The 21354-nt window shown below is 41.6% G+C and overlaps 1 protein-coding gene across 1 annotated transcript in view; it reads right to left on the bottom strand.

Moving 5' to 3' along the window:
* Plod (procollagen lysyl hydroxylase) overlaps window positions 1–21354 on the bottom strand; it is a 403871-nt gene that overhangs the window by 368212 nt on the left and 14305 nt on the right. The window contains exons 7-10 of the mRNA XM_080285397.1: window positions 11162–11293; window positions 10704–10828; window positions 7288–7389; window positions 5425–5550 (exon numbers count right to left, since the gene is read on the bottom strand). Of these exons, the coding sequence (XP_080141523.1) occupies window positions 5425–5550; window positions 7288–7389; window positions 10704–10828; window positions 11162–11293 (485 nt within the window). The remainder of the gene's footprint in view (window positions 1–5424; window positions 5551–7287; window positions 7390–10703; window positions 10829–11161; window positions 11294–21354) is intronic.

Raw genomic sequence — 21354 nt, 5'->3', positions numbered from 1 at the left:
AGACCCAGAGATATTCAAACAAATTAGGGACCGGAGAGGAAGGTTGAAAGAACATGATTTCAAAGGACACCAAGTATGCTATGAGTACAAAGTTGATTTTTCCATCAGCCCCATGCAAATAACCACAACACCCCAAAACAATGGCAGTTTTTTATTCACCCCAATCAATGAAATGAAACAGTCAACAGAGACATCAAGCAGTGTAGTTTGTAGAGGGCACTGTACTGGGGTAAACTACTAAATACATTATACGTGTGTGATTCAATGGCAAATTACGTAGCAATTAGACATATCTTTTTGTGGCGTACAGTTTTCAGTAATTGTTGATCAAAATATCAGTCAATTTCATTCACTCTGTCTCATTTCAAGAGTGTCCTGAGGGCAGATTCAAAGGTAAGAATTATTTGGACAGGTGAGAGAGAAGATAAAAGAAAAAGATTGCAAGGTAAGGAGTTAAAAGAGCAAAATTATAGCAGGACACAATCAAGAGTGAAGGAAGTGGTATGAGTTAACTGAATGGAGCATGTGGAGTTACATGGAAACACTAGGAAAATGCGGAAGTGAAGGGGTGCCGTGATATTAATGTGGATGTGCTAAATGATGTTAGGAGAAATAAAGGTATTCTGAAATTGTTTGGCCATTTGGTGAGGACTGAGAATGAGACTGACTAGGAGTGTATGTCAATGAGGTGGAGCAGGGGAGGGAGGGGGAAAAACCAAAGATGAGATGAGGGGTGGGGGGGTATGAGAAAGGGCAGCCAGATGGCAGAGGACAGGGTGACATGGAAATGATTCACCTGAGGTCACCCCTTAAGAAATTTACGCATCTGGCTATGGACATAAAAAAAAAATCATCCAATGAGAAAACTAAATTTTCTTCCCTTCCTTTCCTATTCAAGTCTCACATAATGTACTATCATTCTTCCTCTTACTCCTTTCAACTTACATCAGCTGGCAACAACTGTACACAAATGTGCTGGCACTGGCACATGAATATCAGTGAACACAAATTTACTTCAGCTTCTTATACTGTTGCACTGTTATCTACAATTACATTGTTCTTTACCGTTATACTGTTATCTACATTAAGGAGATGGTGAAGAGCTGGTGAAGTGGGCAATGAGAACACTTGGGACTGAGAAGTGGCTGGTTAGAGTGGTTATGGCTATGTCTGTATGCGCTCACATTCACATGAGAGTGAACAAAGATTTAAGTGATGAGTTTCCCATTAATATTGGTGTGCATCAAGGATCAGTCTTTTGTCCCTTATTGTTTGTCATGGAGCAGGAAGCTCTCTCACATGACTTCTGAAAGGGACTCCCATGAGAGATGTTGCATGCTGATGACTTGATGCTGATTGGAGAGAATGAATATGAGGCACAGGAGGTGGAGGAAAGATTTGGGACATGGAGAGACTGAATGAGGCACACAAGTAAATGTGGATAAAACAGAAGTGATGATATCTAGGGCTGGTGGCTGTACTGTCAAAGCATGAGTTTGAGCATATGAAGTTTGCTGCAACAGTGTGGAAAGTAACTTCATCTTGTGCAGTGTTTGTGATAAATGGGTGCATAAGAGATGTAGTGGTATTAGAGGTAGAATGCAAAATAATGCTGATTCTGCATGTGCAATATATCTGAGAAAACATGTAGAGATTGTCAGGCGTGAAAGGCCTGATCCTGCAGAGGTCTCGAGTGTGTGGACGAGTTTTGTTATTTAGGGAACATGTCATGCTGGAGGTTGGAATGAAGTTAGCTCTGTGACTAGAGTAAGGAGTGGTTGAAGAAAGATCAGAGAGCTGCTGCCTAACACTGAGAGGAGTCCTCCCACCATGCTAAGGGATCTTTGCATGTGACATGTGTTAGGAGTGTAATGCTGTATGGTAGCAAGACCTGGGCAGTAAAGGAAGAGGATACTCATGGACTCAAACATACAGAAATGACTATGATTAAATGGATGTGTAGTGTATCCTTGAGTGCAAAGCCTAAGGAGGCTAGGGTTGCAAATGATGAGTTGAGATGAAGGATAAGGCTGAAATGTATTGGAGATAAAGGATGAGGCTGAAATGTATTGGTGTTGTGATGAGGATGGGTAGACTTGGATGATTTGGGCATGTTGAGAAGACGGAACATGACAACTGGGTGTGGAAAGTGAGAGACACGAACATCAAGGGTAGGGCTGTGAGAGGCAAACCAAAAAGGACCTACGACGAGGTCACAGAGTGTGACCACAGGGATAAGAGACAGAACAGGGAGGATTCCAGATATTGAGCAGCATGAAGTGCTGTCACTGGGTGACCAAGGTCAATGCATGTAAGTATGTTGGAGCCTTCATAAACGATACAATACAATATGACAATCTGTTATATCCTTGCATACGTTTTACAGAGACTGAGTAATAAATAAGGGAACAGAGGAAAAAGGCAATAAATGAGGAGAGAAAACAAATAGGGCATCAACACCATTATCATCATCATCATCATCATCATCATCATCATCATCATCATCATCACCATTTTCTGCAGATGGGATAAGGTATGGTACAGAACAGAAGAAACTCATAAAAGAAAAGAGGAGCACTAAAAGCAACAAAAAGAATACAGGATTAGAACTGCATTTAAAGTAAAACAAGGTGAGAACAGAGTAACTGAACTAACAATTCCTCCTGTTACTAACTCTCCCTTCTTTCCACCCTTCTCCAAAATTCCAGCTGTATCTTACCCATTCTGTTTCCTTTCTTCATTCTCCCCTTCCATACTCCTTCCCTTCTTTCCAAGCTAGGTAACCTATCATTCTCATCACAAAACTGTCAAATAAATTTTGGGGGGTTTCTTTATGGTCTTTTCTATAATAATATTGTAATATTGTACTGTGTGTGACTACAGGATGGTAAAACCCTACTATTTTCTCCCCTAGCTTTCCATTTCCTCCATTCTCACCAGTCAAGATGGGTTTCAATAGAGTAACTTTCAATTAAAAAAAAAAAATCAAGCTTATGCAACAAAAAAGCATCCACAGGTACTTAACTCTTTGAGATTCAAAAGACTATTTCGATCGTCATTTCAAATCCAACCTCAGAGATTCGGATCAAGCTTTTAATCGTCATTTTAAGAAACTTTTGTAAAATATTCACCATAAATCGCATTTAAGCATCATAACAAAGAGGCTCGAGCATGATGTCATGGAATGGTTGCTCTATGTGTGGAGGTACTGCACAGCTGGTCTGACTCATGGCTTTGTTTCTTTATAACTTTATTCTTGGTGAATATTTTTCTACAGCAAGGTATAAAATTTTTGGTTTTTGCCTAACTTCAACTTGTCACTTTGATTTTGTATATTCTTTGTTTTCCTTTTATGGATATACTAAGAAAAAGTACAACTCTTCAGCTTCAAAATAACACCAAGACCAGCATCTTATCAAAAAGTTTATTAACACTGACCGATCAAAGAAAAACATCGCGAATCGAATATGGAGCCGAGACTAAAATAAAATTGTGAATCTCATTCATTTCACTTTACTGCACAATGAAATGCAAAAATTACCATAATCTATATATCACTGTAAAAGTAATTTATCGTGTTTTTGCATGGTTTAAACCAAATTTACATATCTTTACTCATTATTTTTTGCTGAATATTTTTCTACGGCAAGGTATAAAATTTTTTGCTTTTCGCCTAACTTTAACTCATTATTTTGACATTTCATTTTCTTTGTTCTCCTTTTTTGAACATACTACAATAAATTACAACTATTTAGCTTTAAAATGACACCAAAACCAACATTCTATCATGAAAAGTGTATTTACACAAAGCGATCAAAAGTAAAATATCGGGCTGCGAAGATGTGGGTCAGCATGAGTGGCTGACTCTGGCACAGACATAATCTGCCCGGCCCAGAAACCTGATAGGGTTAATTGAGGATTCAGTAGCATCCTGACACTGCAGCCTAGCATCACAGCATTTGGATGCCCACAATGCTGAAAAGGGACAAATTCAAGTGGTGGCACCAATATAAAAAAACAAGCAGTTTTGAATACTCGCTTAGAGGTTGCCTTCGGCAGTTTTTCCTCTCGGTCAAAAAGGCTGTGTTACGGTAACTTCAATGCCCACAAAGAAATTGATCCACCTAAAGGCCAAAGCCACACCAGATCAAATGGTCAGAAATGGGTCATAACCTGGGAACCAGTGGCCCAAATGGACTGGAAATTGTTTACTTGTGCGGTACTTTGCTCTGTCAAAAATTGAGCTGCAATATGCCGTTTCTGCTGTGCTACAGTAACAAATGGGTACACCAACAAACATACAGAGAACAGGTCGTTATAATATAGACAGAAGATACTGCAGATAGATGTAAACGTCTTTCAACTCCCTATCTCCAAAAAGGAAGGATGAAGGACTGCCCACGAGGGGCAATTTCAGCCTGCAGTCCATTGGGTTTATGTTCAGAAGAACCTATGGCTACAACTATTATTATTACTGGTACTACAATATGCCATCTCTCAGTAATCAGGCCACCTTTGGTTACACAACTTCACACATACAACATGTGGTAGGTGGTGGTAACTGTCATCCACTCACGTAATATACAGTAGTGCTGCCTTTACTTTTATCAATCTTTTTCCTGTATCTACCTTCCTCTCTTCCAACCTTTCCCATTCTTCCTGACACTTTTTATTACTCATCTTTCCACTTCAGGACACTCTACACTTAAAGATGGGCCTGGTGGTTTCAAGTAACCCAGACCATTTACTGTATAATACTGGGTGGTAACATATAACCAAGTACAGGTAATACAGTGGACAGATGCAAATGTGTTGTTCATCCATGAACCAAACCTCCACATTTCCCCATGCCCCAGTGTGGTAAGGTGCTCTTCACTTCATGGGAATATTGTTTCACTGCATGGGACAGCTCTTGCCAGAAGTTAATGTGTCTGCTCAGACAGACAGACTAGGGCTACTCAATAAAAACAACAACACATACAGCATGTATATAGTAATGGATTACATGAATTATTACATAATGTTGCAGATTGAATAATTACATTAATCAACAACATTACATGATAATTTACATAATCCTTTACCATATAATGTTGTTCCTGTTGTTGTGACCTTAGCCTTTTTTGGATGTGTGCCCAGTGAACTGCAAGAAACATTTCACTTCTGTCAAGTGTTCTCAGAGATCTTTTATTGAGGTTATGTTGAAGGACTGTCTGTGTTGCGACAGTGTTGTGCATGGAGAGAGTAGTGTGTGCTGTGGTTGGGAGCCACGTTACTGTGAGGGCAATTTTGACTGTATGTGAGTTCATTCTGTGCCGGTACTGAAGCAAGGGAAAACAAATGAAAAAGGGTACACTAACTAATACAGCAACTAACTAAAATGAGCCATAAACAATGCAAACGGTGAAAATGTTGTTTACTAACCTTCTGTTGTTGTTGGTGATGTCCATGTAGTCAATGGAGCGAGCATAGAAGCCATCAGCATTAACTGCACCCCAGAAGGTGGACCAAGCCTGACCATCACGCACCAGCATCCCTCCCAACACTGGCCTGCAACAAACAACTTTAGTCACTAGGCCCTTATTATTATTATTATTTCTGTATTATTAATTTTTTCTTTGCCACACCAGGAGCATAGGGGCCTGGGGCTTGGCTTTTCAGTCCCGATATTTAGATGAGGGTGACCAGCCTCACTTGCCCATGCATGACCTTATATGAGCAGTAAATCCCAAAAAATCCCTCAGAAGGAAACCTTTACAAGCCCTATCCAACTGAAGGGTCATAACCCACTATACCATCAGGTGTCATTTGTTTACATGGCTACAACCAAGTGTGGTAAATGGCTTCCTGGGTTACAAGAAACCATTTGGCCTATCACTCAATGTACAGTCACCTAGAGGCAGAACTACACCACATGAGTGGATGGACGTGCCCCCACCTGTCACCAGGGCCCCATCATCATCATCATCATCATTATTATCAACAATAGGCCAACCTCTTATTTCCCACATAAGGATAGGGTGATGAGTCAACAAAGCAAAAGAAGGAGCGAGAAATATAAATCAATAGAATGCCCAGTGGAACTGACCACAATTTCAGGTCACTCACCATTCACCTCCCTCTCCTAGCTAAGATTCATTATTCCCAGAAGAACAAAAGACAGAGGAAGAATCATCACTATCCCTTCTTTGTAAAAACACAGTATCAATTCAATTCCACATTCCCTCTTCAAGGCGTAGGGACCCCAGGACCAGGCTATTGTAGCCCTGTGAAGTACATCTTAGAACATGCTCTATCCTGTACAGTACATTTAAGAGTAGATACCAGCCTACTTCCCATGTTAGCTGAACATGATAAAAAAAAAAGAAAAGTCACCTCTAACAGCCCAAACCTATGCAAGATCATTACTCCATATGCAATGTTCAAGCCACTAGATCATCAGCTCCTCTCTTTGTCTTTCACACAATAAAAAGGATTCTACATGCTCTTTGGTTTTCCAACAAAAACAAATGAATTATGAGGAGCTGATGGTAAACTCTGAATGGACCTCATATTAATGGGGTTCCTGAATGCTATATCCATCCCCTCCGGTTTGAAAAAACTTTTCTCAGCAGAATAACATTCTTCAGGGATATCAAGAATATATTTAGTCCTTCAACTGAATCATCTAACCTTCATTAGCCCTACTTCAGTCCTATTATGTTTCAGACTTGGTTCTGGTCTTGAAGGTCAACTGTACTTAATGACACTGATACTTTTTTCTGGCAAACATCAGATTTAATTCTGCTTATAGGCAGCCTCTCAGAATGCACAGGGGCACTCAAACTTTAAAAATATGGATGGTATGCTATGCCTTTAATGAGATTTACATTTCCACAGATTTTCAACTTAGGATATGGTAAGGTAGCCTAATAATGGGCAGAGATCAACACAAACTTTCTTTACTTAATATCACAATAAACTTGTCCCTGATTAGGGTAAAACTCTGTACTCTATTGCTCAAATTAAGAAAAAATTTCCAATATACCCTGTCCATTTTAATTTGGCGTCAATCTCCTGTCTCTCCATCTTGAATGCCCAGCTGTAACATGAGATTAACAAAAAAATGCGGCACTCGTCAACAAGAAGTACTTTGAAAAGAATGTAGGGCTTTCACTCTGTCTTATTCTGCCACTTGAGTTTACGAAAATAAGCTACAACGGGGACAAAAATCTGTCATTCTGCCACTGAACTAGACAAAACTTTCAAATGACAGTCAAAAGCGAAATACTGACAGGTTTAACGCACCTATTGTGTGCCAGCAGCAATGTCAGAGTGTCTGGGTTGTCCAGGTGAACCTCCCCATCAACACTGAAGAGTGCATCACACCCTCGCTTCAAACACAGCTCTCTGTAATACAACATCACAAGTGGTAGTGCCCTATTGTAAAACCATACCTTGACCATAAACTGTAGTATTAGGATTTCACATCCTTCCCATGATGCACAAGAAACATCAGTCATCAACTTTGTTTTACTAGATTATGAAAGACAAAACAGCAGAGACATGATCATTCCTATATCCTGTGGGAAATGTTGTATGCCAATGATTTAGTGTTGATTGCAGGGAATGACAGGGAGGCAGAGGAAAGATTTAGAAAGTGGAGAAATGGCATGGGACACAATGGCTTAAGAGTAAATGCATATAAAACAAAAGTGATGGTATTCATGACTGGCAGCAATACTGCCAAAGAAGAGGGAGGGTGGCCATGTGCGATATGGCACAAGCACATGGGAAGTAATTCCATCCTGTGCAGTGTTTGTGATATGCGGGTGCATGAGAGATGTAGTAGTATTACAAGCAGACCGCGAGATAACGTTGATTTCATGTGTGCGGTGTGTCAGAGAGAGCATGAGAAGATTGTCAGGCGTGAAAGGACTGATCTTGCTGGTGAATCTCCTGAATGTGTGGAAGAGCTTTGTTATTTGTGAGACATGTTATGTGCTGGAGGTGGGGGCTAGAGAGACAGAACAGTGGTTGGAAGAAGTTCAGGGAGCTGTTGTCTCTCCCAACACTGAGAGTGCTCTCCCTCCGTGCTAAGGGATCTTTGTATGCGGCATGTGTTAGGACTGTAATGCTGTATGGTAGTGAGGCCTGGGCAGTACAGGATATTCGCAGGCTCAAACGTACAGAAATGACAATGATTAGGTGGATATGCAGTGCAACCTGGAGTGTGAGGCCCCGGGGGGAACAGGTTTACGATGGAAGAGTTGAGAGGTAGGATGGGACTGGAGTGTACTGGTGCTCTGATGAGGAGAGGCAGATTGAGATGGTGTGGGTATGTGGAGAGGATGGGGGATGATGAGGAGAGGCAGATTGAGATGATGTGGGTATGTGGAGAGGATGGGGGATGATAACTGGGTGCAGAAAATGAGAGGTGTTAACGTTTGGGGTAGGATTGTGAGAGGTAGACCGAAAAAGACCTGGGACAAGGTCATTGAGTAGGACCTTGGGGATAAGGGACTGAAGAGGGATGCTGCCAGAGATCGAGCAGCATGGAAAGTCGCCATTAGGTGACCAAAGCCAACACATGCTAGCAAGTTGGAGTCTTTAAAAATGAATGGGAATGAACAAAATGATCACAAGATTAATTTTTCTCTCAGTCTGGTTGCAAATCCTGGAATTTATTTCAATTACAACCAAACTGACAGTGACAGATCTTGTGTCAGAAATTATTAAATATTTGTTGTGATATCTTTCATATCTTAACAGTAAAATAAGGTTAATAAACTAATGTTTCTTGACCAACATAGGTATGCAGGTTAATAAACTAATGTTTCTTGACCAACATAGGTATGCAATCCATATACTACATGGATACTGTAGATATCTTAAGTACATATTCAAGTATGGGTATGCCAATTTTAGGTTGATGTCTACCATAATACAGCCATTGGGCATGTTACAGTACAAGATGCAACTTTTGAAAGGTATGGCAGCATAAATATAACATCCTCCAGTTTCCTGGACAAATAGCTTTCACTTATGCAATATAATATGTAAGAATACATGTTAACAAATGAATATACTGTACCATAATTAATAACATAATTCAGTCATTTCATAATGTGATAATTTTTGAAATAATAACTACCTTGACAACAAGCACTGAGCAAACTGGGAGGATGGAGTGAAGGAGGGTTGACTCTTCAAGGAAATAGCTTAGACCACCATGTAATCCCCTCCTTCCCTCCTTCTTGCTCCCAACACTTATTCTCAAGACTGACAACGGTGACGGGGGTACAGGGAATGAAAGCAGTGGAAGGGTGGAAAGAGGCAAACACTGGGGAGGGGGATAGGGGTGAGTAGTAAGATATGAGGTAATACACTGCATGTATGTCTAAGCAGACATACCAACAGTCAGCTGAGAACTTCCTGACCCAAATTCAACCATCAAATATTTATAATTAGTCTCCCTTTTGGAGAAGCACAAAGCAGTCACTGCCATAACTTCTGGAAACATAATGCATTTGTTGTTGTTGCTTAACCCTGGTCTGTCTGGCCAAGCAGACCCATCAATACAGATAAGCAACTGCTTCTGTAGGGCTGTCCTACAGGTACATTACATTAACACTGTGAAGAGATCCACTAGCCCCTTGTGGTAGACGTGTCCCACCAGGGTCCTTCCCACCGAGAGATGTCAGGAAACATGAAATTTGGTTTCTGTGTGGACGGCACAGCTGCTCCCACTCAGGGTGAACAATGCCAACAAGTGCACACTCTGCATCGCCATCAGTAAGATGCAGTCCATGAAGTAACTTAAATGACTGCTGGACTGATTACAGTAATAGCCCCTTAATATTGTCCCTACTAGGCATGCACAGTATTTAAACACTACAATATAGTACTTGAATTATCTTGATCACACTGGAAAAACTACTGCTGACCAATGACAACTATCAACCTATCTATAGCCAGACACCACAATCCCATATGGGGTGGCTGACTTTGAGTTGGTTGTTTTACTGGGAGGGGCACTAACCCTACATCAACCCACTCGCTGACATGTAAGGAACATGTATGGGTTGGCTATATGGTTACCACCCAGCACTGTAAATGGTTTCTTGGCTTACAGGAAACCATCAAGTTTGTCACTCAATGCAAACCCACCAGAAAAAGAAAGAAGAGTGTTAAAAGTGACAGGAATGATGGGTGAAACAGGAGAAGAGGAGGGCAGAAGGTGAGAAGTGTTAATGCTGCGGACAGGGTAACGAGAGGCATACCAAAAAAGACCTGGGACAAGGTCATCATATGTGACCTCAGGGATCAGAGACTAAATAGAGAAGCTGACAGAGATTGAGCAGCAAGGAAAGCCGCCATTAGGTGACTGAGGCCAACACAGGCAAGCATGTTGGAGCCCTCAAAAACAAAACAAAACGAATGAAACGAGGGCAGACTCAGAAAATGAATGATGAGGGTGAAGGCAGAAGTAGGCAACACGAAACCATGTGAGTGGATGATTGTTGCCACCACCTACCAGATCTCATGGCACATATAAAAAATGTACATTTCTCTACTCCTCCATCCTTTACCAGCCAGACATTTCCCTCTGCTGAGTACAATCACAAGGAGAATTTGAGTCTGGAAAACTGTTGCAAAAACACCTAACTTTGATTTTATTCTCAAATTCTAAATATCTAATAAAATGTACACTTTATCCTTACACAGCAAAATTGCGAGCATGCCATTCCTTCAGGTGGGCAGATGGGGATATGTGCTGAACTGAGTGGTAACCAGCACCATCTTGCACTCCCACCCATTCTTCAATTAGTTTCTCATGCAACACCACCTGCAACATAAAGTAATTACCGAGGTAAATAAACAGTACAACTTGAACAGCATTAAGAGTCTGCCTCATACTTTACCTCTTCTACTTCTCATCTGTTAATGATGGGTTTCATTCTTATGCTGAGAGAGATTTAGTACATTTCTCAGCCCACAGATGATGGATCTTATTACCGTAGTAGGAAAAACTGACATTCTCTAGTGTAAATTAAACACATTTAAATAATAAGCATACTATTATCTCTGTCACTGTTCCAAGCTCAAACAACTATAGTACAATATGAAAATTACATGACTGGGAACTTTTGCATTTCATTTTTACAAACTTAGTACCAACCTGGTTGTGTATTAGCAAATCCAGCTGATGTTTTGGGTAGCTGAGATTTGAAACCTTGTTCAACATTTCTTCCAAAAATGGCACAGGCTTCTCCACAAACACTGCAACCAACACACGGGGATATTCATCTTTCTGTGTGTAAATGAAACATACTTGTAAGTTACAATACTGTATCAATAATAATCATCAATCATTTCATTCATCCCTGTCAGTAAAGGGCTGATAAGATAATTTAATAAGATGAATAATAACCATCCAAACTATTCACTCAGTCTTCTGTGAGGTGTCACTTTGTTGATCAACCCCAGCTAGTTTGACAAAGCAGACCCACCAACCACAGACAAGCAATGGCTCTTGCAGGGTTGCCCCATGCAGTGAACAGATGCTCCCTTGTGGCTGACAGCGCTTCACTACAGTGCGGCACGGGAAATAATGTGGAGTTTGGTTCCTGGAAAGATGCTGCATTTGCATCTCTCCACCTAGGTAACTGGGGCACCATAGCAGGCTCTACTTCACCCCATAAGTTGGTTATATGGTTACATTCAGCACTGTAAATAGATTCCTGGGTTACAGAAAACCATCAGGCTTGTCACTCAGTGTACAGTCACATGAAGTGGAAAGAAAAGTAATAAAATGTCACAGTAAAGAAAAGGAGAAGGAGGAAGAGAAAATGGCAGACACAGTGACAGAATGAGAAAGAGGAAGGATGAAGCAAGCAAGATCACATCAGGTCAGTGGATGATGGCCATCACCACCTACCACTTCCTTCTGTGAGGAAAGGATTGATAAATACTAATCATCCATTCATTAAATCATCTTTCTGTGAGAAAAGGAATCACAGGATAATTTCTATCTATCTATCTATTGCCAGACGCCTCAATCCCATTTGGGGTGGCCACAAACAAATCGCCTCCAAGTCGCCCTGTCCCCCGCCATTTCACTCCCCTGCTCCCAACTCACACCCCCCTCTCTCATATACTTCTCCACCCCATCTCTCCATCTCATCCTCGGCCTCCCCCTCCCTCTTTCCCCCTCCACCTCACTCACATACACTCTCTTCGTCAATCTTTCACCCTCCATCCTCTCCACATGGCCAAACCACCTCAGTGTGTTCCTCATAACGCTTCCTATCACATCCACATCAACACCACAACGCTCCTTTATATCCTCATTCGTCAGCCTGTCTCTCCATGTGACTCCACAGGCTCCTCTTAAATAACTCATTTCCACGGCTCTCACTCTTGACTTGTGTCCTTCCAACAACGTCCAAGCTTCACTTCCGTACGTTAGAGTTGGTATCACAATACTGTCATGTAGTAACTTTTTCACTTCAATGCTCACTTCCCTGTTTCTTATCACTGCTTTCAAAGAACCAGCAACCTTTCTTCCCTGTTGTACCCTTTCAAGCACTTCAACCTCCAAACCTCCATCCTTACTCATCACACTACCCAAGTACTTAAACGTACTCACATTTTCCAATTCCTCACCATCCAACCTCGCTGTACATTCACTGACTTCACCTCTCTCAAAGATCATCACTTTACTCTTCCCTACATTCACCTTTAGATTCCGTTTCTTACACACTCTCTCAAACTCATCCACCAAGCCTTGCAGCTCCCCTTCGTCTTCACTCAACAACACGGTATCATCTGCAAACAACAGTACAGGGAGTTTCCAAACACTATCCTCTCTCACCAGGGCCACTCCAACATCCACTACCCTACCTTGTACCTCTTTTATTACCCCATCCATGTACAGATTGAACAACCATGGAGACATGACACATCCCTGTTTCAAACCAACTTTCAAAGAGAAAAATTCACTTAGTTCACCATCCACACACACTGCAGCCTTCGCACCATCGTACATACTCTTCACAGCATTCAACAACTTCCCAGCTATTCCATATATTCTTAACACTTTCCACAATCCTAGTCTATCCACCCTGTCATATGCTTTCTCCAAATCCATGAAAGTCGCATACAACTTCTTTCCCTTCTCTAGAAACTTTTCCACTAAAGATCTGAGAATGAATATCTGATCTACACAACCTCTTCCCTTCCTAAAGCCTCCCTGTTCTTCTCCAACTAATTTCTCTGTTCTTTCTCTAACTCTGTCAATAAGTATCCTACCATATACTTTTCCTATTATACTAAGAAGACAAATGCCCCTATGATTACCACACACTTCTTTTTCCCCTTTTCCTTTGTACAAGGAGATAATTATACCTGACTTCCAATCCTCCGGGACTCTACCTTCCTCCCAGGCCAATCTGCACATCTTCCACATCCATTCTACTACTATCTCTCCCCCATGCTTCAGCATTTCACCAGGATAATTTAATAAGATAAATAATAATCATTCATTTATTCACTTACCCTTCTGTAAGCAAAGGATTTAAAAAAATAATAATAAAATCAATAATTATCATCCATTAATTCATTTACCCTTCTGTGAGTAAAAGACTGATAACTTTAAAAAATCAATAATAATAATTCATTCATTCCTCCTTCTATGAGTAAACGGCTTAAATTAATACAATCTTACGACACATTCATTTATTTATTAATCATCAATCAATCCTTCTTTTCCCCATTAGCAACACAGGGGTCCAGGGCCAGGCAGTTCATTCCCAATATTTAAGGTGAGGGTGGCCAGTCATTCAACACCGAGTGGCATTATAAAATCAATAAATCCCGGTTATCCTCATATGTAAACCATTTTGGGTTACAACTGGTCAGTGTGGTTTAAACCACTAAACAACCAGGAGTCTAGTTGGTTTTGTAAATAGTAACTACCAAACCCAGTACAGTAAATGGTTTCCTGGTCTGCAAGAAACCCACAACTTTGTCACTAACTGCAGTCATCGAACAAGTGGTTGATGGATCCCTATTTGTTGTTAATTTGATCAGAAAGTAAAGTGATACACCATTTAGCATGTAGTTTTTCTGCTGTTTTCAAAATGTGATGCAGCTAAAAGGCTAAATAATGATAAGCATTCAATGCAAGTATTCATCTCCGAAAAACCTGTTAAAATTTTTTAACTCGTGGTGTCCAAATCAATGAAAATCAATTTGGTCTATGAGCTGCTGGGAAACACGTGGCTGCTGGCCATCCAACCTCATTGTAGTAACTAGCACATGAATAATTCGTCAAGCAAGAAAGTACAGTACAGTAATTTAATCCTACATATCCTGAGAATATCAGTTATGATACTTCTGACAATTGATAATAATAATAGAATGGAGAGGTATGTGAGAGAGGGGGGTGTGAGCTGGAAGCCGGGCAGTGAAATGGCAGGGGACAGGGTGACATGGAGGCAATTTGTTTGTGGCCATCCCTTCCGGGATTAAGGCGTCTGGGAAACGATAGATAAAATAATAATTCCTATGCTCCTCATGGGTCAACACAGGATTAGATGATGAATGAATGAGTAATGATCTGGTCTTCTGTTTCTCAAAAGCACCAGTTCTTCCACTGGGAACTCACTAGCACTCCACATACATATACATTATTTTTTACAAGAACCATGACATCTCTCATATATAATACAAATTTCATCATTAAAAAAAATGTGAAACTGGCAATATTTAAACCCAATAACCATCCATCATGGTGCCTCTCTCCAGATCACAGCATTTTGAAAAGAGAAAGGCTTTTAGATGTCTCTTAAAAGATTCAACGGAAACGAGTTGCTTCATGGACAACGGCAATTTATAATATAACCTAGGGGCTCTATACACAAAAGAACGGTCAGAGAAAGGTGACTGGTGAATGGTTCCAGGTAGTCAAGACACAAGGAATCATCTTCACTGTGTAACATCACACCTGGACGTGTCAATGAGAATTTCAACAATTCAGCAAGGTACTTCGGTTCACCAAACTTAAGAACCTTCAATGTAATTAGACACAGCTTAAATTTAATCTAGGCTTTACTGGTAACCAATGCAGCTAAATTTGGAATGGGATAGTCAAGGTTCTTGGGAGGGTAGATCAAAGATAAGCCTCGCTGCCCTGTTAAACACAGAATGAACTTTTGATAGTATATTATTCAGCATACCAATCCACAGTGAATTATAATAATCAACACAAGACAAGACCACTGCATAGATCAATGTTCAGAGGCAACATCTATTCAGGAATTTTCTCACAAAGAGTACAGATTTATAATATGTATGTTACACCCTCTCACAACTTGATTGATATGTTCTTTGTAATTTAACTCTGAATTAAAATAAACACCCAGATTTCGAACAGAACTGACGGGATAAAGCTGTGACACACCAATATTCAAAGCCTGGGCATTATCAGCATCATCATCACTTCTGTTTCCTCAGATGATGATGATCACAGTTTTACCATCATTTAGCTTAAGTTTCGTCCTTGACATCCACATCTTAATATCAGACATTAAAGATTCAAGCACAGTCAAGGCATCATTAATACCTGACATCATAACATACCAGAGGAGTTTGTGAGGGTCATTATGAACATGCATGAGGACACATTTTGTAAAGTGATGGTTGATGGTTGTCTGAGTGATTCGTTTGAAGTCAAGTCCGGAGTAATTCAAGGTGGTGTTCTATCGCCTTTACTATTTATATTGGTCATTGATTATATTATGAAACGTGTTGGAACAGAAACCGGTGCAGGTATACTTTGGGGAGAGAACAGGAAACTTTTGGATTTAGATTATGCAGATGATATAGTTTTGATTTGTGATGGGCCAGAAGAGATGCAGAGAGTGTTGGACTGTTTGGTGAGTGAAGGTCGCAAGGTGGGTTTGGTTATTAATTGTGGAAAAACTGAAATAATCAATATGAATATGGAAAATGCGCAGGAATGTGTAATTGGAGGTATGGTTGTAAAGCAAGTTGATAGGTTTAAATATTTAGGTACTTATTTAGCCAAGGATGGTTCTTTGAACTTTGAATTCGAGGAAAGGTTAAAGAAGGCTAATCAGGCAATGGGAATGCTTAAAAATATTTGGAATAATAACAATTTCTCTGTGCATACAAAAATCAAACTTTATAAGGTAATGGTTAGGAGTATCTTAATTTATGGACACGAGTCTTGGTACAGCACAGTGACTATGGAAAATAAATTCTTGGTGTTTGAAAATAAAGCACTTAGAAGAATATTAGGAGTTAAGTGGTGGGAAAGGATACCAAATAGTAGAATTAGAGAAATAACGGGAGTGCAGCCGATCGATGAATATGTTAGATTCTCACAATGGAAGTGGCTAGGACATGTGTATAGGAGACAGGGAATAGTACGAGGTACACCAGGGTGGGTGGCACCTGGTAGGAGAGGTAGAGGAAGGCCAAAAGAGACGTGGGTGAGGACAATGAGACGGGAAGCTGGAGATGAGTGTTGGGGAGATCTTGAGGAGTTAGCACAAGATAGGATGTGGTGGTGTGAGTTCATCGAGGCCCTATGCATCCCCGAGGGTGCCACAGGAAATGATTGATTGATTGATTGATCATAACATAGAGCTGAGAGTCATCTGCATAAAAATGATAGGACACGTTCTGAGCATCAAGTACAGATGATAAACTACTGGTACATGTTGTAAACAGAACTGGGCCTAAAACTGATCCTTGAAGGACTCCAAACAGAAGGGGAGTAGAATCTGAGCAAGTGTGATCAACAACTACTCTCTCAGATCTGTCTCATTGATACAACTTAACCCGTCACGTCCCGAGCTTTTTCGCACCTCCGACACCCCCCAATCCCGAGCTATTTTGGAAAAAAAAAATTGCTAAAACTTCCGCTTTTGTTGAGAAACAAAGAAAAATCTGCAAGAAAGGGCTTACCGTGGTCCATAAGTGGTCGGAACAGGTGAGTTCCCCCGCGCCAAGTATCGTATTCTATCATTGACGTGTGAGTCGCTCACGTTTTCTATGGTAGGTAATTCTGGGAGAAACCACAAACAACACCTCTGCATTTATTGAATTTGAACTAATAATCAATAACAATATAATGGTTTTCATTGACATAAATATGAAAAATAAGCATTGTACCTTCGCGCGAGCATAGCGAGTTGGGTCAGAGTGGTAACACGTTGTGCCAAGTTTCTTGTTTCCGTCAACATATCATTTTGCTCTACTTGTATACAACTGTTTCAATGCCACTTTACCATTTTGTACTGTTTGTAAATGTTTTCAGTTGTTTTCATTCATTACGACGACATGTAGCACAACTATAGCGAACATCTGCTTACTCAGCGCACTCGCTATGACTCGTATTTCAACATACCATATTGTTTTATAACTTTCACAGTATTGTTTTCTTTACATTGAACCTTTCCTCCACCACTGTAAATGTTTTCAAGTATTTACATTCATTACGAGGGCATTTAGCGAAATGCTAGCGCATATTCACGTAGCAAGCACAATCTCTACCACTCGTGTTTCAACTTCTATTTTATTTCTTCAGTTCCAAATATACTTCCCCACTTAAATTACACCCGTTTACACCCAATACTGCACAATATATATATACGGACCTTATTCAACTAAGCGTCAGAATATCGCATCAAAATACCCTCACAATGAATGTTTCGACTAATACTCATACACTTACATACAATTTCCCACTTATATTACACCCGTTTCCACTTGTATACTCCTATTTACATATATACGGGCCTTATTTATTCCAATGAGCGTCAGAAAATCGCACTTATAAACACTTGCTAGGAATATTTTGACAGAATAAATTTCAGCACTTACAAAAATTACAACTAATAATACACCCGTTTGCATTTTTCATACTATTTGCATATTTACGGGCCTTATTTATTCCACTGAGCGTCAGAATATCGCATCAAAATACCCTCGCTAGGTATGTTTCCACTTAGATCATATTTATACACTTACATAATAATTTTCCACTTATATTACACCCGTTTCCACTTACATACTACTATTTACAGATCTACGGGCCTTATAATTACACTGATCGTCTGTTTGTCACATTTATTTCTGAGTATCAGCATCATATCGCATTCACACCATATCAGAATTGCATCAAGGTGTGATACTAAAACAAGGGTGAATGCAGAGACCCACGTCACACTCCACGCACTCATAGTGGGTGTCTTTTCTCTGAGTGGTGGGTCTCACCCGGGAATTACTACTCACGTGACACCTGCATTGGGGCCTAGGTCTATTTGGCTAGGGAAGTATAGGACTGGGGAAATGACGGGCTGATATTCTCAGGGGAGTTCAGGCGGTAGGGGCAGTGCGCGTGCGGTGCTGGGGCCTTTCAACCGCATACCGGGCAAAATCTCTCATGTTAGCTCCCTCACAAACCCTTCAAAGGTTTCCTGAACTCCTGTTGTCATGGCGTGCAGCTGGTGGCAATTCAGGGCAGTTATATCTAGCAAGTGAAAGAAAAGCTTCTTGTACCACTTCACCATGGTCCTGGTACACTCGACCATGGATTATCATGGAGTCAGACTGGTCCACCAGGCGCATGTTGATGTTGTAATCGAGGACACACTCAGGTTTCCATATGTGGCGCCTGTTCTCGCTCCGGTAATCCACGGACTCTGTACGGTGCATCAAGAGGCGGTGAATCGTGGACAACAGGCTTCTCGATTGTGGTTCCACACTGTTGCAAGTATATTGTTGGCCTGGAAGAAGACAACCACATTTCTGTCAAGTTTGCACCCCACCTTGACAGTACCACAGATTCCCGTGTCACGCCTGTGTAGATAAAGGGCGAGAAGAGGGCTAGTGTACCAGTTGTCCAGGTAAAGGACGTGACCATGATGAAGGTAGTCTTCTATCATTGTCTTTACCACTGCTCCAGACAGTCCAATACTCCGATCTTCTATTGTGTCTGTCTGTGCACCGGTGTACAAGACTATGTCTTGCACATAACCAGTCCTACAGTCACACATAACAAAGATCTTGAACCCAAAACGGTGCCTTTTGCTGGGTATGTACTGCCGAAATGAAATATTGCCTCTCCACAACACGAGACTCTCGTCTATGACAAGGTCTCTATAGGGATAAAATGAGGAACGAAATGTTTGCCTCAGGTGATCAAAGACCAACCTAATTCGCCTCATCTTATCTGTGTCATTCGCATTTGCAGGATCATCAGCATCGTAAAAGTGTAGGCAACTTAGAATCTGCTGAAAGTGATTACGGCTCATGACTTGGCTAAATATTGGTGTCAACATAACAGGGTCCCTTGTCCAGTATGCCGGAATTCTGTTCTTTCATACAATACCCATCAAAAGTACCAGCGCAAAAAATAAAAACATTTCTGAAAGGGAGACTGGGTAATCATACTTGATAGAATGCCTGCTCCTTGTGCCAAGTCTTTCACTCTCACATCACTGGCTGCTAGCAAAACGGTTTGTCTGGTCCACTATTTCCTCCACAAAAGCCTCACTGAAAAAAATGTGGAAAAAATCCAGCCTGGTGGAATTTTGGTGAATACCGGGAGCAGTACAGCCAGCACGCCCCTGCTCAGTGAAGGGGTGAATGATGGGAGAAAAATTACTCCCATCCTCCCAATTCCAACTCACAAAACCTTCGTCCCCATCGTCGCCTTCGTCTGGGTGGGGAGGAGATGCTGGTGGGGGAGGTTGGGGAGGAGGAGTGCAGAGGGGTTCCCCACTCGCACTCCTCTTCCCTCGGCCTTTACCCTTTCCTTTTCCCTTACCCTTATGGCCTTGTGGAACATTAGGGGGCTGTGGGGATGAAGTCTGTGAATACTGGGGAGCATAAGACGTGCAGGGGAGTGGTTCCTCCCCACCTTCCCCCTCCATGACAACACCAGGTGATTCAACACGCACCCTCACTCGTCCACTTGTCTGGGTATATTCGGGAGCATAAGACGTGCTGGGGAGTGGTTCCTCCCCACCTTCCCCCTCCATCACAACCCCATGTGATTCAGCACGCACCCTCACTCGCCCACGTGATACTTCCCGACGCTTCACACCTCCACGGGAGAGCGACGACTCACTCCCGCCACTCTCACTTTCAATACTCCTCCCTGCACTTTCCCTTTCACTCCCCACTCCCTCCACGCCACTTCCAACCTCCCCAAACAAAAGACTAGGCCCATACCTGCTCGTACGACGTGGTATGCACTCGGGGCCACGATGGGTGATAATTTCTCGGCCGTACCACGTGGCAGCACGTCCTCGTTCTCGAAATTCGGCTCCACATCAAGTTGGGGCTGCCGAGAGGATGTTGCACGTTGTTTTTGTGCCGGCTGGCCCTCTCTAGCAGCACGATAAGTCACGTAGCGCCGCTTCCTGGGGGACGGGACTTCCTCATCACTGCTGCTGCTTTCCACCTCCTCTGGTTGGACATAATCCTTGTCCACAACCTCATTGTCCAGTGGGGAATCACTGTCGCCTGTAAAGGCATCCAGGGCGGCTTGGATTTCCTCCTCTGAGAGACCTTTATGCGCCATGTCTGAACAGGACCGTTGCTAACAGGTGAGTGACCGAGCCGAGGGTGAGCGCGGATCGCGGGGGGGTCACCGAGTGTCCCCGCCTGGTGGCAGGTAGGGGAAGGTCGAGCGCCCCTACGTACCAAAAATCAGGTGCAAATTTTGAAAATTGTGCAAATTATGCACCTCGCAATTGCGCAACGTACCAGTACATCGACGGGACTGGCAAATGCAAAATGTTGCAATGTACTCACATGTTGATGGGACGCCTCGGGTTAAGGGGCAAAACAGCACTGTCACAAACACCATAAAAATACAGATCATCCAACAATAGTTTATGATCTACTGTGTCAAAAACTGCAGACAGATACAACAGAACTAGGAGAGAGGACATCCCACTACAGGCATTTGCCACCAAGTCACTATGAACCCTAATTAATGCAGTTTCAGTTGAACTGTATTTTCTATATGTTGATTGAACAGCAGGAACACCTCTGTTGGTAATGGTAAGAGTTGATCAAGTATGGCCCACTCAATAATCTTAGCCATGAAAGACAGGTGAGAGACAGGACGATAATTTGTCAAGCTCTCAACATCAAAGCCGGGTTTCCTGAGTATGGGCATAAGCAAAATATTAATGTACAATGCATTTAGCCATAGGTTTATAATTACATACAGTATTTCCTCTAAGAAGAAAGATCACAGTCTGTAAGTTTCACAATAACTCTTAATTTGGATTGTTGTTGTTGTTGCTGCTCAACCCGTCCATCTAA

Source organism: Coenobita brevimanus, chromosome 106 (genome assembly GCF_032717465.1).
Source record: "Coenobita brevimanus isolate Jiangsu-jjx chromosome 106, ASM3271746v2, whole genome shotgun sequence".
NCBI classification, from domain to species: domain Eukaryota; kingdom Metazoa; phylum Arthropoda; class Malacostraca; order Decapoda; family Coenobitidae; genus Coenobita; species Coenobita brevimanus.
The sequence above is the reverse complement of the archived record's forward strand: the minus strand, read 5'-3'. Positions and strand labels throughout refer to the sequence as shown.